The 19,063-nt window shown below is 44.0% G+C and overlaps 1 protein-coding gene and 1 pseudogene across 1 annotated transcript; one reads left to right on the top strand and one right to left on the bottom strand.

Moving 5' to 3' along the window:
• Positions 1–3,085: 3,085 nt before the first annotated feature.
• Positions 3,086–4,171, bottom strand: LOC129339831 (coiled-coil domain-containing protein 92-like; annotated as a pseudogene).
• Positions 4,172–14,104: 9,933 nt separating this feature from the next.
• Positions 14,105–15,052, top strand: LOC129339830 (olfactory receptor 6M1-like). Its single transcript, XM_054994408.1, has one exon. The coding sequence runs from the start codon at positions 14,105–14,107 to the stop codon at positions 15,050–15,052; it is 948 nt and encodes a 315-aa protein (XP_054850383.1).
• The last annotated feature ends 4,011 nt before the right edge of the window (positions 15,053–19,063 follow it).

Below are 19,063 nucleotides of genomic sequence, written 5' to 3'. Positions count from 1 at the left end.
GATTCCAGGGATCTGGTCAAAGAATAGGCTTCACTATACAGGAATACAACAGTACTGTGAAACTAGTTACAATGAACATGTGGAGGAATAACAGGATCAGGTGCCTACCTCAGATCTCCAGATACTTGTAGGCTTTGTGTGAATAAATATATGATTTTAGATTGCTTGGAAAGCCCACAGAGCTGTGTCTGATCTCAAATCCTGAAAAAGAACTCTCATTGTGGGACAAAAAAGGAAGTCCATATATACCATGAACAAACTAAGATGCAATTTTCAGAAACTGACTGAAATGGAAATGCTGGTTGGGCCTCTAAATTACGCCACTGATATGACCCCTACTTAAGTTTTGTTATCTGACCATGCTCACCTGATACCTGAAGAACGGTAATAATTACTTACATTGGGACCTCAAGAAATTGCTGAGAAGGATTCACCTTAAAGGTTACCTCATGAAAGTAATAAAAAATATGAGAAATAATGCCACCAATGAGGATGTCACCAGGCTGGTACCACTCGTGTGGAACAGGGACAAGTTTGTTTAGGGGATGCTTCGTAGTACTTATTTTGAGTGTTAGAAGCAGCACCCACAACAAGACTAAGTTCAGCATCCTGGCCACGTTTATCTCTTGATGCACCTCACCTATGTCTGTCTACAAGCCTGCCCTGTCTCAGGCTCTCTTGGCTGACTTGGCCAATATACTTCCTTCGAGCAAAACTCATTCTTTGATTACTAGCAGAGATGGATGATATTCAAATAATCTAAGTCTGGACTATCAAATGTAAAGCAGAAACGGTTGGGGAATCGGAAGGACAGGCCAGACTAGTTCCAGCTCTGAATGTCAGGAGAAGGGTTTTATCTACCTTTGCTCAGTGATGTTGATAGTTTTTTTTTTTTTTTTTATGAAAAAGCAATTGAGCTTTCCCTCCAGTGAACAAATGATAGTGATTTGAATGATTCCCTGGGGGAAATAACTATAGGTAGGAAACGTGCCTACACAAGTCTCTTCTGCTCTTTAGTGGAATAACAAGCAGGCAGTGAGAGTTCCAGATTTCCATGGCATCCAAACATATACAGAAAGTCAAACTCTAAGGGCCAAACTTTTTTTTTAAGAAAGGTTTAGAGCATTTTTAATTTTACAATACAGTTCTCCCAGCATCTTAGGTCACTTTTCATCACTGGACATGGGAATAAATAGAAGATATAGAGAAGTGATCAAAACCAATGGTGGTTAATGCAATACATTTAAAAACAGTGTTTGGTTAAATGTAAAACTTTCTCTTCAGCAGTCTCTGAGACAGACGTCAATGCTTACTTAAGAAGAAAAATCCCAACATTTAGGGACAAATTCATAAACCAAATGAATGGCAACCCCCCCCCCCCCCAATGCACAAAGATAGTGCAGAAAATGGGGCTGGCCAATGTTAGGAGGCTTTCAGTCGTGTAGTTTACTTAGGAGTAAACTTAAAGGGACGTCTGCCACTCCAAGGTGCACATGCAGCTTTCTGTGAAAATATGGGTCCCTTTTTTGCACTGCTGTGGCAGGAGACTTACTGAACAAGACTATTGTTTTGTATATTGATTTTAGTATTGTTGTTTTCTTGTTTTTATCGATTTTAAACTGTTCACCGCCCAGTGCCCCTGGGGATGGGCAGTATATAAATTGAAATATAAATAAATAAAAAATAAATATATACAGCTGCCAGCAGGATTCCCATTGCAAAGAATGGTGTCTTCCGTTTGCTGTTAGTACTTTTCTAGCACACATCCATGACAATTTAAAGATGTGCCAATAGAAGAGAGGGGAAAAACTGGCTTTGTGAAATGGCTCCATGTCCCAAAAAACAGCCACTGAGCCAAACACTATCCGGATTTAACCACATCACCTGCTGCAATAAGTCCTAGAGTAAAGCACACTGCTCTTTCTTGTAGGCTAGGTTATGAGCTGAGCATGAAGACAGAAGTTTCTTTCCTTCTCCACCAGGCAATGGGGTCATTTCTACGTTTATCTGAGAAAGACTGAAGTGACTTGGGTACTTTGTCAGCGACTCACATGGCCAGTATTTGGGTTCTGCTCTCTGCCTTAACTCTGCCTCAGAGGAGAAGAACCTCTTCATGAAAAGTCACAGTGCAAAACCACTGTGGGCTGCATGGCCTTTAACCATCACAGGTTATAAAGAGTACAGCTATGTAATTTAGAGATTTTAAAATGAAGGGCTTCCTTGGGCAATCAAAAGGTACAATCAGGTTTAAAAATGAGCTTCTTGTGGTACGTCTGCACCGCAGCTACCTGTACTTCCGGCTGGAGTCAACCAAAAGCGGAAGCATCCCTCCTAAAAAGGGCAGATTTCCCTCTCCCCCATTTACACTCTATCTCACAAGATTGCCATCAGTCAAACAGAGAGACAAGATCAACCTGGACTGAAGGAGTTATTTTGAACTCTCCAAAATTACTGAGGCACATCAGTCTACATTTGGGGTCCGATGGAAGCCACAGAAGCCCACTTTGTGTTTTAGAGATTCCCCCCTTCTGGCCTCTTATCAACTGTTCCCTCTCTCTTTCCTCCAAGGGAAGAGCCAGTTGTGAACAAAAGGACACAAAATGAGATCGGCAAGGGTTAATAAAATAGAGTTTGTTGGGATGTAGCAGCTCTAGATAAAAACATAACAGAAAATATGAGCACTGTGATCAGGACCGCGTGAGGCATGTGGGGTGGGCTGGCTCAGCTGGTCTTGTTCTTCACACGCAAGCATCTGCATTGTGGTCCACTTGCTCCCCTCCCCTGCTCCCTCCCCTGCAAAGGATTTGTCATGACCACGTACAAAGAGATACACACAGGAGAGGCTTGAACCATCAGCAGCCAATGCACAGCGCTGCAAGGCTAGCAGGAGGAGGCTGGTTCTGTCATTACTATGGATTAATAATGCAGACTGTTGCCTGGGCACTTGCCCACAGGTGCGCTTAGGATAAATGAAGGAGCATCAGAAGCAAGCAGTCAGGCAGGCACCTGAGTTTGGCCACAGCGTTTCATTAAGCAGAGACTGTGCAATAGGGACACAGTCATAGTGGGGTTCCGCTGAAGGAGGTTATTCTAGTGATGGAAAAAATTTGGCATGCAGGGGGGCATTCGAGAGGGAGAAACAAAATTTACCGCAGATGCAATTAACCCTATTTGTGATCACAGCGCCTAGGAGAGTCACCTCCAAACAGTTTGCTTGAACAGTTCTGTCGGTCCCCGAATACTTACGGACCACTTTGCTCCCATTCACCTGATCCACTGCCAGCATCTCAACCTCTGGTGGAACCTGGGGAGGCGTGACATGATGGATACGGTGAGCCACGCCCACATGAGCCTTGTGCTGCTTCTCCCGTGCCGGGCTGTGGGGCTCTGCACACAGGCGCTCTGAAGGAATAGGTGGGATGATTGAAGGCCCCTCTTTGAGCAGGTGGATGTTGGCAGTTTCCCTGGCCAGCAGAAAGGGTGTGGGATCAGGCATAGCATCGAGAGGCTCCCGCAGCAGCAGCTTCCGGCTATCCAATCCTAACCTGTAGGCCTCTTCAAATTCAGGATTCAGTGGAGTGGACAGACTCTTCTTCATTCTGTGCCTTGGAGTCACCGGGAGCTTATCTTTGGGAGGGGCTGGCTTATAGCTGGACAGCACTGGGCTTCCAGAGGGGGAACTGTCAGAAATCCCACTTGAGCTCATAAGCATTTTCTTGGTTGCGTGCAGCTGCAAGGTGAGGTATGCGATGGTGCTTGCTCACTGCTCCAGTTCACTCGACGGCATGTTCAGCTTATGGCTTTTCATTTTTAACTCTTCCAGATCCTTCTTCTCTCTCTCCTTGATGGTGTTCTCAAGCACCATTATCATTGCATTCTTTTGCTCCAGTTCTTTTAGCAACTCATTATTTTCAGCCTCTTTTGCTCTGAGCTGAGCCTCAAGCTCTTCACACTTTCTCTTGAGTTCTTCACTCCTTGACTCTCAAAAGTTCAGACTTGATAGAGAATGGGAGTTCAACTCGTATGTTAGATCTGTGCAGTGCTGCTGCAGCCGTCGGATTTCAGCATGCAGCCCCTTGAGCGTATTGGCATGCTCCTGTGGGAGAAAAAGAAGATTCTTCTGGGCACTGTGCAGCTGATTCTCCAAGTTCGACGCTGCCATCCTGACATCCAAGGAACCCGCCGTGGGTGGGGGGGGCTCCCGCCACTCCCCCCGCCCCGCTCCAGGCTTGAGTGGGGGCGAGAGGAGGGAGGGGAGAGGGAGGCGCTGCTCCCCTCTGGGAGCGAGGAGGAGGAGGGGGGCTCTAAGGGCCAAACTTGATGACCCACCATCTTCAGTTTTACCATGGGGATGCATCTACATTTTGAAGAGTTGAGGAACATTGTTTAAGAGTGCCATGAGGGGATGATTCCATTTAGGAATGATTCTGCCTTCCTCTGACCTTTTCTGACCTAAACCAGGTTATTTGCCAACATGTCTCCCTAGTGACCTTTCAGGTTGGAAAAATGATGTGAGGGGAAGGCCAGAGCTCCATCTCTCCACTCTTCATGGTGGTCCTCAACAGAATTGGGCCTCCGCAGTGCTCTAAAAGAAAGTCATGTGACACAGTGAGGTTTTCCAGATGCTCTTGAGGCGACTGAGATCACGAGATTTAAACACACACACACACACCCCGCTTAACTTTTGAAAATCATGTTCAGCGCTTCTGTCCTCAGCCAGTGGAAGGGGAGACTCATGGGGTGAACAAGAGGTGGAAAGCCCCTGCCAGCAACTTCTCCTGCTGATTTATACCCTACATTTCCATATATAACATATATAACATATATGCGTTTCCATATATAACAATGTTATTGTGTGAAAATAGCAGCAAGTTATTGATAAAAACAAGATACGTATTTTTTTATTTACTTCAATTATACTGCACCTGTTTTCCCGATGGAGACCTAAAGAGGCTTCATCGTTCTCCTCTCCTCAATTTTAATCTTGTGATAAACCTGTGAAGTAGGTTAGGCTGCTAGTATATGGTTGGGCCAGCATTATTCAGCAAGCTTCGATGGCCATGTGGGGATTTGAACCTGGTTCTCCCACATCCTAGTCCACCACTATGCAACACACTAGCTCTTTGGAATGATACAGGACGTATATAGAGATAAGAGTTAAAGATACTTTGGAAAGTAACTTTGTCTGATAGCTCCTTCGCTTCTGAAGATGAGCGGGGCCTTAACAGAAGATCAGGATTTCAGGTAGATAGAAGTGGGAGACTGTGACATACTAAAGATCTGTTAGAGAGGTCAGACTTAAAAATGAGTTAAAATTATAGCAAAAGAGTTTTCAGCTAAACATGAGGAAGAACTTCAGATAGAGCTGGTCCTTCGCTGGAGCTGAGGGCTCTCCTTCCTTGAAGGTCTTTAAGAAGAGTCTATCTGGTCATCTGACAGCTATGATGATTCTCTAACTAAATATGAATGGACACAGACCAAGAGAGGGAGTGCATGAAGGGATGAGCTGGTGTTTGGCTCTCGTGGACCTTTCTTATATGCCCAGGGTAATGCCGACTGCCACTTTGGGGTCAGGAAGGAAGTTTTCTCCCGGCCTGATTGGCCAGGGATCCTGGAGGTTTTTTGCCATCTTCTGGGCATTGAGCAGAGGTCATTGAAGGCATGTTGGTGAGGAGAAGCTTGGAATTTCCTGAGATTTGCAGGGAGGTAGACTAGATTACCCTTAAGACACCTTCAGACTCTATGTTTCTATAACCTTGGCCCACTCATACATTCTTAGTATATCCTACCTCATAGTGATTTGCAGGGGTAAAACGGAGGACAGAAGAACAATGTATGCTACTTTGTGTCCTCCCTGGAGAGAAAGGCAGGATATGATACTTGTTACATACCTAATTCTGGCTAGAAAGGATGACCTGCTCTCTGACTGCTGCTGTATCTGGTGTTGCTGTACTCTTTTGGCAAAGGGCAGAACTCCTCAACCTTCCCCAGTATTAAAGCTATTGTTAATTATTCAACTTTTGTTAATTATTACAAACACAGCTACAGGGTTGTCTAGTAGTGGGTACAGGCACACCTCTATTATAATTGTGTGTTTGTGTGTGTGTGTGTAGTCCACCTTTCCCACTCAGACTCACAGAGGATTGCACAGTGCAAGTGAAATGCAATATAAGCTGCAGCTAGAATATTCAAGGAGCAAAATACAATAAGGAACAACAGGACATTCAGTGAGCAGAAACAGGAGGAAACGTTAGCAAAAAAAATTGAAACAACCATGAAGCCAAGGACAAAGATAAAACTTTTCTGAATCAAAGCATACTTAGTTAACATGGCATATTTATCAATGCAGAGGCTCTAGTAGGAGCATACCTACATCAGCAGACTGTACCCAATGGCCCAGTCTATAGTCCCTGTCCCTACCAAGGCACCACTCTAAGCTACTTCCAGTGACGTAGCCCTGTAATCTGGGTGGAAAGCCCTCCTGAATAATTCAGTTTTGCCCAGTTTACAGAAAGCCATGATGGTGGGAGCTTTTCTGCAGGCAAACCATTCCTTAAGGTGGGGGCCACCACAGAGAAAGCACATCTGCAGGAAGCTGTTGATTTTGCCCAGCTGCAAGTCAGTATCTATGGAAATCTCTTATCAACTGAATGAAGCTACCATGTCAGAACATGGGGGAGGGGGCAGTTGCACAGATATGAGCAGCCAAGGCCATGAAGAGCTTTGAATGTGATAGTCATGACCCTGAATTGAGCCCAGGAACTGATGGGAAGTCAACAGAGCGACTGCAGAATGGGAGTGATGTGCATGCTCCATCTAGTTCCTGAGAATAAATGAGCTGCAGCATTCTTCACCAGGTGGAGTCTCCGAGTTGACTTAGAGGGGAGACCTATGTAGAGTGCATAACAATAGTCTAATCTCAGTATTATTGTGGCATGAATCAAGGTGGCCAGATCTGCTGTGTCAAGGTAGGAGGCCATCTTCCAGGCTAGTTTGAATTCTGGGAAGGCCTTTTTGCAGCTGCCTTTTCTTGGTTCTCTAGCAGCAGTGCTGGGTCTATTATAACTCCTAGGATCTTAATTAAGGGGACGGGGCCATAAAGGGCTTTGAATGTGATAGTCATGATGACTTTGAATGGAGCGTGGTAATTGAGGGTAAGCCAATGGAGTGATTATAGAATGGGAGTGATGTACGTTCCATCGTGCTCCCGAAAGTAAACATGCTGCAGCGTTCTGCACCAGCTTGCTGGTTCCAATGGAGACATTTCCAGTTCAGTTCAGTTCAGTTCCAGTTCACTTCCAGTTCAGTTTGTTTAATCTAAAATTTATCCAATTCACTTTGGATCCAATTAGTCATAGATTGTCCTCTACCAGCTGTTGAAATGCTAATAATTCTTCTACTGCCCTGCACAGAAATGCTATTCCATTACACAGAAGCCACTGCTGAAAAAGCTCAGAGACAGGCAAATGGAATTCTAGTCAATTTGATTATCAGTTTGCAAGTGGATGCACGGGTGAATGGAGATACAAGAGCATGACAAACAGAGGTAAACACCCCCAATAATAAGGTAGTTTACAAAAAGTCCTACTAAGACCACCATCAGCATGCCTACCTGCCGTCCACATTCAATATTTTACTGAACCTCTGGAAATATGTTAAACAGAACCAGTGCAAATTCACAAGTAACATTTGCTTGGATAAGGATAGGCACCCATACTAGAGCAGATGGTCTATCCAGATGTGCACCCCTCTGAAAAGAAGGCAATGCCGATTGGTGGTAGCTTTAATCTGATGCAGATCCAGTCTAACCTGACCACAACCTATCTGCACAGCCTCTCGTCTTACCCATATACCGATATCAAACCAGTGGGAAATCTTAACTTTGTGCCTTTCTTTAGCTACCCTGATTAAAAGTGTCACTGGGAAAGATTGTGGCTCGGTGATTGAGCATCTGCTTAGTATGCAGAAGTTCTCAGGTTCAATTCTCGATATCTCCAATTTAAAGGATCAGGTATCAGGTGATGTGAAAGAGCTCTACCTGAGACCCTGGAGAGCAGCTGCTAGTCTGAGAAGACAATACTGACTTGGATGGACCAAGGGTCTCATTAAGTTCAGGGAAACTTCATGCGGTCGTATGTCCATGTGGTTTAATCAAAGGAGTTGATAACTAATCTTTACATCTTCAGCGTGCCCTTTGAGGCACATGTGCACGTCCATATAATACATCTATACGAGCCAATCAAATTGTCAAACACAGCTAAGTTTAGGGTTGGAATTAAACTGATATAATGTAGTGTTGGCATGCGGCTGCCATATACCGGAATGCTATATGAAATTGGGGCAGTGGCAGACATAGGGCCAAGCTACAAGTGACGAATGACACTTGAATGGCAAGTGGATTGAGGGCCAAGCTACACATGACGAATGACACTTGAACAGCAAGTGTATTTCTCCCTGTTCACTTGCCCTCCACTCAATCCACTTGCCGTTCAAGTGTCATTCGTCATGTGTAGCTTGGCCCTCAGTCTGACAGAAAGAGGAACTTTAGAATTAGTTTGGCTTCATCTTAGTTTATCCTTCGACCAGTTTCCAGTCTCCTTCTGTCAAGCAAGGTTACTAGAGGTCAGATTGCATCAGTAAAACTAATGGAAAACTTTAGTAGGTTTGTGCTTTAACTTTATTCCCTGGAAAATTAATTACCAAGTAGATAATTAATCCAATGCTAGTTCTCGCCTTTGGAGACCTCTCAACTTAGATTTTATTTTGAAAGTTAATGAATTGATCTGGAGCTTTGAAACTAATCAGTAACTTTAAATGTTTGAAGTTAATTATTCGGTAAAGTTTCTTGCGATATTCTCTATGCAAACACTATAATGAAATAAATTGCTAACAGTTGTAAGTGTTCCAATTTTAATGTTGATTAAAAGAGACTTTAACTTGAAATGAACGTATTTTGTAAGTGGTCATCTTTCAGTGATGTTGATGATAATGACAATGTTGATTTTATTTTGTAGATTGTAACATACCTACTCATTTTTAAAAGTGAGTCCAAATACAATATCTTATTTTAAGGCAACTATTTTATCTCTTAATTCGCTTAAGTTTGCTTATTATCACATCTCCTCACTCTCAATTGCCCTGATTGCCTTAAGTGACACGTGAATTAGACATATGAAAGATTATTTACATCAATTTCCAGTTTGTATTTTTTACAATCATTCGCAGAATGGAATAATAGAGGGTATGTGCTGCTGGGGCGGGGAGTGAGATGAAAGGGTTGGAGTCATGGAGCATTGGCAAAGAGGAGCAAAAAAGTATTGCAGGATACTGAAATATCCACCATCCCAAAAAACCACTAACGCTTCTGTTTAAAACAATACTATGGAAATAGTGAAGACAAAACCAGCCATCCTCGTTCATTCTCTGGAGGGTTCCCAAGGGGAGAGCAAAGTGTCTGCACACACACTGCAGTTTCCCACCCATGAGGGACATTGTGATAGTTTGTCGAAGGCTTTCACGGCTGGAGAATGATGGTTGTTGTGGTATAGCCATGGTCTTGGCATTGTAGTTCCTGACGTTTCGCCAGCAGCTGTGACTGGCATCTTCAGAGGTGTAGCACCGAAAGACAGGGATCTCTCAGTGTCACAGTAACATACAATTAAACCTACCTACCTCTAAAATTCTGTCATTTAACCATGTGGCACTTCCATGACTACATACAGTCCTGATGTTTAAAAGACATGCCTCTCCAAGTGGGCCAGGATGATCAAACAATCACAGAGGCAACAGGGGTCAGTGCAAGGAGTCCGTTGTTATTGCTACCATAAAGATGTGAGTCTAGAGGTGCCAACTATTAGGTGTTACCTGGAGACCTTCTAGTGTTGCAACTGATATTCAGGCAACAGAGACCAGTTACTCTGTAGAAAATGGCTGCTTGGGAGGGTAGAGTCTATAGCTTTATACCCCACTGATGATGCCCTCCTCCCCAAAGCTAGGGCTGCCAGTTCCCCTGGTGGGGGTGGGGAATCACCCACTCCCACACTGCTCACCTGGCCAGAGGGGGGGGAAAGGTGAGGAAATAGGCTTCCTGGGTGCTCTCTCGCACTTCACACCAGGATGACATCACGTCCAGGAAGTGATGTCATCGAGGCACCCCCCCACCCTGGGAACAAGCTTGCACTTCCAGCACATGTGCAAAGACAAAGAAAAAGATGAGTGTCGGGTCCTCCCTTCCTACTAGGAGGGTAAGGGGACCTGGCAATCCTATCCAAAGCCCATCCTCCTCAGATTGCTTCCCCAAATCTTCCAGAAATTTCCCACCTAGAGCTGACAACTCTGTGAGTCTCAAGGCCTGTCTGCTACAGGAACACTTCAGCCGTCTGTTGCAAGCATTACAAACAGAGCAGCTAATTTGGTGCCATCAGAAGTGGCTCAACATGGGATGCTGCCTAAGGCCACCACTCTTGTCCCCCATCCTACCCTAAGGGAACACACACTCCCTAAAGTACGTTCCAGCTCAGTGAGACATCAGGAGGGTAGAGTAAGAAAACTGTAGGGTGCCAGTGACATTATACCTTTTGGCATTTTCTGCACTAACCAGAACACAACCAGTTCCCCATCGCCCCCTGCAGGAGTCAGACTCACACAGCTTCTTGGGAGATGATTATTTCCCTTCAAAGGGTGTACAGAGCTTCCTTTGTTTGATGTAGGCACTCTTGCATTATCTGGTGGGACTTCCACATTTCCAGCTGGGGTTTAATGGAAATGGATGGAAAATCTGAGATTAGAAGCAGCAACTTCTTTGATGCCGTGGCAGATTCCCTAGTGCTGAAGGGCTAAAGTCCATGTTTCATTGGAGATATTTATTAATTTAGATTACTATACCCCACTTTTCTCTCCATGGGGACCTGAAGTAATCTACATTCTCCTCTTCTCCATTTTATCCTCCCAGAACAACCCTCTATGCTGTAAACCACCTTAAGTACTAAATATGGCGGAGAGGCAGTATATAAGTTAAATAAATAAATACATAAATAAATATACCCTGTGAATTAGTTTCGGCAGGGAGAGTGGGTTGGTCCAAGGCCACCCAATGAGCTTCCATGGTAGAGTGAGGAATCCAACCTGGGTTTCCCAGATCCTAGTCTAGCATACCAATCACTGCACTATGGTGCCATGATCTGTGATTAGATTCCCTCAACTTGTTTTTTGAACCTAGAAAGCAGCCATGGGAGAAGGATTTAGATGGTGGCTGCAGTATAAAGCAGGGAATGGGATTAACATTTCCCATCATGCCTTTTTTCTGATCACTATGCCCCACCCAGCAGCAGTTAGCTATGGTAGATGAAGAAGACAGTTCTCCTCTCCAAAGATGTTCCCAATCCATCCTCCCCTGCTGTTTTTTCAACACCCATGAAAGAACCACCCAGAGATGTTCCATATCTGTAATTTGCCACCTCTTGCTACTTCAATTTGGAACAAAACTGGAACTGATTAAAATAGCACATTTATGCCTCTATTCTGTGCCATCAAGATGGCCAGTGAAGTCTGGCAAACGTTAAAAACTGCAATAATAAAATGCACCAATTTTAAAAAACGTTTTAAAACAAATTTAAATAGAAGTGTGTCTGCTGGCCACATCCCCAACTTGGTCCAGGTCCACTTGGGTTCCAGACTAAGCATACAGAGCATATCAGTGCTAGAGTTGCCAACTCCAAGTTGGGAAATTCCTGGAGATTTGTGGGTGGAACCAGACGATGGCCAGATTTTTGAAGGGGATTGAAGTTAAAGAAGGTAATTCTGCTACCAAAACCAAAATACAACTAATTCCTAATAAGCCAGGCCTGGTGGCAGCCACTGAGCAACTCACTGCCACACAACTCACTTTGATTTGGCAGCTATCACAGCATTACTCTCTGGGTGAATTGCTACTGTGCAACTTGCACAACTTGGCAGGCTAGTGATGGCTAGCATAAAACTTGCCTAGAGAACTCACTGCTGCACAATTTGCATGACTAATTTCACTGTGTTGGGGCCAAGCTGTAAAATTAGCCCTCCAAGAAGCCATCTTTCCCAGGGATATTGATCTCTGTACTCTGGATATCAGTTGTAATTCTCATATACCTCGAGACCCCACCTTGAGGTTGGAAATCCTAATAAGTGTACAGCTTTGGGGGGTTAACACTCTGCTAAAGACCTCTCCAAATGTTGCCAATCTTTTGTCTTGGTTCATTGGACAGCTCTTGTATTTTAGAGGTCTTCCGTGACTGACCCTCAGTCTTGTTTCATTGAATGCCGGAAGACTGGTCCACGCTGTCATCTGCCTTGTCAAGCTGGCTTTTGGGGGCTCATTCAGCTTGAATTTACCAATGAGGCTGGAGCATCCTGGTTTGAGACACTGTGTCCCTTGACAATATGTATGCAGGAGACAGTTCATTAATCTAAAGGAGGAACTTATATAAACCTTGCCTTGCCAATGCCTGATTATTTAGAGAGGATCAAGACAAGATATCTGGCCATGGTAAGACAAAGGGACTCAAACAAATTCTTCCTCATTGTTCTAAATTTTGTCTCTAGTGCTAATGAGGTGTAGGTGGACTAGGCCTTTATACTGCATAGTAATGTGTTTGCTGTTTTTTTAAAAAAAAATATATAGTGACTTCCAATCTACGAACAAAACCAAAAATGAAAGCATATTCTGTGCAATAGCAAGAAGACCAGGGCTGCTTCCACACACATTGGATAATGCACTTTCAATGCTCTTTAGTGATCATTTGGAACTGGGGCTGATTCCGCACACATTGGATAATGCACTTTCAATGCACTTTACCAATCGTTTGAGGTGGATTTTTTGTTCCACACACGAAAAAATCCATTCCAAATGATCTATAAAGAGGATTGGAAGTGCGTTATCCAACGTGTGCGGAATCACTCTGGGTTTTCACGTGTGAAACACAAAATCCACTTCTAAAGGATAACAAAAATGCATTGAAAGTGCATTAGTCAACATGTGTGGAAACGGCCGAGGAAAGACTGGACAGAAGGCATAACAACCATAAAGCATAACAAGATGTCTGAGAAAACCCATTGCTTAAAAAAAACCCCAAACCCAGAGATAGAATTTGGTTGCCTGTCTTGGAGTACTTTTTGAAATAAAACCATCTTGATATGATGATACAGAATGGAGGAAAATGTTTAGGGAGATGCTTGACAATAAATGGTTACCTGTTTAGTTACATGATTAATTTTTAACCTCCCAAAATAGAGCCTATTTTTTAAAAAACAGTGTTTATACCAGATTTGATGCTCTTGTAGTATAAAAACAGTTCCAAGCATAGAATTTGAAATTGTGTATTGATACACTTTTTTTTTTTTACTCCCACTTGTACAGACATGTTGTGAAACAAAGCCGACTTGGAAAAAAAATGTGCTCTGAATTTTGGGAGTAGTAGATTAAATGGTTATTGTGTCTTTCTGAGAAAGGGACTATAAAATGCACTCATTGGAGAAAGCCAATAGAACCTTTTCTTCCCGTCCCATAATGCTCCAGTGAAGTTGATGGCCATAAATTCAAGGAGTGCTCCTTTACTGAATAAGTAATTTAATTGTGGATGTCATGATGGTCACCATTATAGATGACTTTAAAAGGAATTAGACAGATTCATGGAAGGGAGGCCCTCATCAGCTACTAACCAAGATGACTAAAGGAAACCTCCATATACAGAGGCAGTAAAGCTTTGAATACCAGGGCTAGAAAGTAACTCCAGGGGAGGATTTTGGCCTCTAGGAGAGCAATCCTAAGCAGATCTACTTAGAGATGTCCAATTATATTCAATAGGACTTACTTCCAAGATAGTGTTTTTAGGACTGTAGCCTATCCTCTCTCCATTGCCTCTCTGGAGCACCAACTTGGCCAGTAGCACCTTTAAGGTTAACCAACTTTATTGTAGCATAGGCTTTCAAGAACCACAGCTCTCTTCATCACATGCATATTTAATCGGTGCATTGAACTTTGGAAACCTGGAATGATGACCTTGCAGGAACATTATGATGTCTAAAATGAATAGTTTTCAGCTTGCGTGATCGTTCTAGAATCTGAGTCACCATGAAACTGAGGAATCAGAGCAGCACAGAGCAGGTGACAGAGTTTATCTTAATAGGCTTCCAGCTTTCTTGGCCCATGGAGGTCCTCCTCTTTGTGGTGCTTCTTGTAGTTTTCCTGCTAACGCTAGCTGGGAACATCACCATCATCGCACTGGTCTGCCTTGCCCAGCAACTCCAAACCCCCATGTATTTCTTCCTCTGCAATCTCTCCCTCCTAGAGATACTCTTTGTCTTGACAGTCACTCCAAAGATGTTGGGCAACCTTGTTTCCATGAACAATTCAATCTCATTCTTTGGTTGTGCTGCCCAATGCTATTTCTACTTCTTCCTTGGGACCTGTGAGATCATCCTCATAGCTGTGATGGCCTTTGACCGCTATGTTGCCATCTGCCACCCACTTCGCTATCCTGTCATCATGAATGGACATGTCTGCATCTCCTTGGTCCTGGCCTGCTGGATGGGTGGTTTCCTTAACAACTTTGTTCCCATGGTTTTGTTGACTCGGCTATCTTTCTGTGGCCCTAATGTCATTGACCATTTCTTCTGTGACTATGCCCCAATGGTAAAGCTTTCTTGCAGTGATGTTCATTTACCTCTGACTTTGGAGTCCATCCTGTCCGCGATTGTGCTACTCAGCTCCATGTCTGTCACTGGTATCTCTTACCTCTATATTGTAGCTACCATCTTGCGTATGCGCTCTGCCAAAGGCCGGCTAAAAACATTTTCCACGTGTGCATCCCACCTTACTGTAGCCTCCATCTTCTATGGCAGTGCAATCTTTATGTACTCTTTGCCCAGCCAGGGACGCTCTCGGGATGTCCAGAAGGCGGTAGCAGTCCTCACAGCTGTGGTGACCCCATTACTGAATCCTTTTATATATTCCCTGAGAAATGAGAAGGTCAAAGAGGCCTTCAGAGACTGTATAAGGAAGAAGAAGTTAGCCCTGTGAGAAGAACGGGGCCAACATGAGCTACCAGCTGTGACCTTGTCTTATCTATATGGTCAAGATTACACATGTTGGCTGAAGAAGGAGAGAGGATTGATGAGAGGCATGTAGTTTCTGGTGGAACAGTGTACATGAGCTTAGGGAGAAGAAAAAGGGTGATGAGAATTATATTTCACATTTTGAAATATGTCTAATAAAGTCACTGCTGTACAAAGCTGTTGCAACAAAGCAGAACAGAAATGTTGTAAGTGTGACACAATTGTGATATGCAACATTACTTTACATGGAACTTTGCAGCATAATCACAAACAAAGCAAGACTCTTCTAAGCCCATTGACAGCAGCGGGCTTACAAGGGTATAATTATGCTAAGGACTGCACTGACTGAGTGCTTAATATTAATTTTCAAAGATGATGTGAGGGGGAAGAAAGAAACAATTCAAAGGGTTCTATACAAGCAAGGGCTGTCCACTGGCTGAGATATGGATTGTCTATGGCAAAACATTCAATGGCCTCTGAAAGTCTGACCTTAGGCCAGTCAGTAGCTCAGCATAACTTACCTCACAAGGTGGTTGCAAGCATAGAATGGGGGACCATATATGATGTCCTGAGTTCTTTGACAAAAGGTCAGGATATAAATGTGTGGAACTGACAGGAGGCGGAGGCATGATGTACATGGAAAGACCCGATTACGAGTTTATTCCTGCTAACAGCAAGCCTTGTCAGCTTTGAATGGATTGGCTTTGGGTTGTGAAGAAGGACAGAGAAGTTGTTCCTAAGAGCGTGTGTTTCCAAGCAGTGCTGCCTGTCTCTCTTACTGTTTAATGGCTACCAGCTGCATTATGGAAGCTGGTAGTGGAAAATGGAAGACTGAAAAATAAACCTGTCCTGGCCAAAATTGGCCCTGCAGTGCTCTTAAACGGTCTTTTCTTGACTCATTTGGAGTCATGTCTCTGAGTGAAACTGAGGAAGGTATCCCACCTAGTGTGGCCATAAGAGAAAGCTGTTAACACAACTTGGAGAAAGATTCCATTCTCCACTTATTGTAAATTTAAATAATGTAGGCTGCCACAAACCCACATTCAACTCAGGCTTAGGCTGACCTTCCCCTACCCTGAGGTAAAACTTCTCCTCTTTAAGCCTGTGAAGCTGTATACTGGGCTGGGAAGCCTCTGGTAGCATGGTTGATGTTAAGCTTCAACTTTCCTTCTTGTTCCACCCTTAAGGATGATTAAAAATGGTTACCCAGCCAAGTCTTAGTAGGGGACAGAACAGGGGTTTGTGCTTCCCTTTAGCAGAGACTGGCACACAAGGCTTGGGGAGGATCAAAAGGTAACAGAAGGTTTATTTACAGTAGGTTAATGTCAAAAGGCAGGTAGGCAGATATTTGAACTTAAGTAACAGAAAGGTTTTTATACATTAATTTCACTGGTGTGAGGCACAAAACACTTGGTTTAACATGAGGTTGCTGGCTTCTTTCAGAGGTTGACACTGCTTCACTTTATATACTCAAACACAAACACAGCACGACTTTCCCTCTTCTCCAGACTTAAGGGTGCTCCACTGAGACAAACCCTTCCTAGATACTGGGCAGGCATTATAGTTATAAGCTATAGCCCTGTTCCTGGCACTGAAGGGGAGACTCCTCTCTACCCACTTCCTTGGCCCTCTATAATTCCCAGATCTCTTGAGTCTAAGTAGGAGTTAGTGCTGGTTTCCCCCACTTTAGTCCTAGGACTAAAAGTGTTTCACAAACATTATTTCCTCTCACACAGGATTCTCTGGCTGACCCTCTCTGGTCCAAAGCCAGGCTCCAACTCCCTTTCACTCTCTTGTTTACCCTCCAAGCCCAACTGAGGGCTTCGCCAACATTCCATCCCCAACTGCCATTTCAGGCTAGCCACATTTTGTGTGTGTGTGTGGGGGGGGGGGGGGAAACATGTCAATCATACTTTCACTTCTGGAAATCTCAGCATCTGAAGCTGAGTCCATCACATAGGCCCTGACATTCCACGATTGTTTGGAGCAGCTCACAAAATCAATGATGAATTGCTGTCCAACTTCCATTTTCTCAAGGATACTGGGTACCTGCACTGCCACCAACTGGCCATTGAGAGTATTGCCTGCTAAGCAGTCATCACTCCTAGTGCTCATTCCAAGACTATGTTTGCACCTACTGCCTTTGCCTCCCACTTGCTCCAATTAGCAATAGCAGAGACAGCTTATGGCACTTGCGCATGCTGGGAATCCAATGATCTATTGCCCAACTACCTCTGTTCCTCTGGTGCCCTTTTAATAATGAGTCTCTCTACATAAGACATTTTACACAGGGATGCTCAAGTGGAAGATTTTACACTTGTTCTCCCATTGTGAATACACATGCACTGCTAAAGAGACAGAGTGCACTTGAATATAAGACCATACAGAAAGTAAGGGCCAAGCTACACATGACGAATGACACTTGAACGGCAAGTGGATTGAGTGGAGGGCAAGTGAACAGGGAGAAATACACTTGCTGTTCAAGTGTCATTCGTCATGTGTAGCTTGGCCCTAAGTCACTTGAGCGTCCCCATGTAAGATGTCTTGTGCAGCGAGAATCAATGTGTTCAAGTGGTTATGGAGAACAAACCTTCAGCATTCAAAATAGTAAGAAATCTGTTAAAGAAAATGTCCACACTCATACTCTGCCCAGCAATGGATCCATCAGCATGGAAGTGCATACTCACCAAACCCTGTCCCTTCTATAAACATAACTTGGCTGTTGTTATTCTAGGGGGCTGTTTACTCATAAAGTTACAGCATTCTATCAGTTGTCCATTACTTTGAGTTTTTGGGCTGCCAGCCCATGGTTAGCTCAGCACTGTAATGGTGGCAATCAAGATAGAACCCAGGCATGAAAGTTCCTTCCTGCAAGTTGTCTCCAGATGAAATCAACTAAAATGAACCTCATTCCTCTCATGTGTGGTGTAGTCTAGTGGTTAGAGCATCACACTAAGACCTGGGTTCAAATCCATGCCCTGCCATTGAAGCTTGGTGGGTGACTCTCAACCTAACCTACTTCATAGGGTTAGTGTGAGGATAAAATGCAGAAGAGGAGAACAATGTAACCTACCCTGGGCTCCCATTAGAGAGAAAGGTGGGGTATAAATGAAGAAAATGAATTTTAAAATTCAATGGAATTTTATTTATTTATTTATTTATTTATTCGATTTATATACCGCCCATCCCAGGGGCTCTGGGCGGTGAACAGTTAAAATCGATAATTACCTCGATTTAATCGATTAATCGATTTATTACCTCTTTCTGCCCCCCACCCCCTTTGGGTCTCTCCTTTGTTTCCCAGGAAGTGTCACATTCTTGCATTTAGCATCCTCAAGTCACTGTCACCTCCTATGTGTCACATTCCTGCCAGAGAGTGTTACAGCCCTTTGACTTCATAACCAAGCTTTAAGTACTGGGTACTCAAGAGTAGAGATGGGCATGAACAGGAAAAAACCCCGAAGACGATGTTTGTTGCCATCTACGAACAGGGACTCATGAACAACCACGAACATGGCCCTGTTCATGAACATGTTGGTGGTTGGCTGTTCATGGGAGCCAGCAGGCTCTCCTCCAGCCATCATCCAGGTTAAGATCCCTACTGCACCACTCCCAGAAACCTTACCTGAGCAGGCATCAGGAAAGGTACCAATAATAAATAATAGCTTGGCCCAGAACCTGGCAGCAGCCTTGAAACTTGAAGGGGTAGATCCCTATCCCACCACACACAAAGAAAATTCAAGCTCCAATGCACTCTCTCTGTCAAAATGCCAACAGGAACTCTCTCCCTCTCCACTGTCTGCAAAGTCAGAGGTAGGAGCCCCCCTCCCCCCTTTGCTCCCTTGTAACAAATTTGGAGCTCCACACTTGGAAGGAAGACCTGCCTATCAAGCTAAATTGGGCTTAGATTGGGGTTTCCAGGGCAACAGCAGGAGTTCAGACAGACCTGCCTAAGTTGCCAAGGGAATTGATTGCA

The sequence above is a fragment of the Eublepharis macularius genome, chromosome 12 (genome assembly GCF_028583425.1).
Source record: "Eublepharis macularius isolate TG4126 chromosome 12, MPM_Emac_v1.0, whole genome shotgun sequence".
NCBI lineage: Eukaryota > Metazoa > Chordata > Lepidosauria > Squamata > Eublepharidae > Eublepharis > Eublepharis macularius.
This window is presented reverse-complemented; position numbering and strand designations above follow the sequence as displayed.

Excerpts from the sequence above, each read along its gene's own strand:
- LOC129339830 (XM_054994408.1), top strand. The coding sequence starts at position 14,105 with ATGAAACTGAGGAATCAGAGCAGCACAGAGCAGGTGACAGAGTTTATC.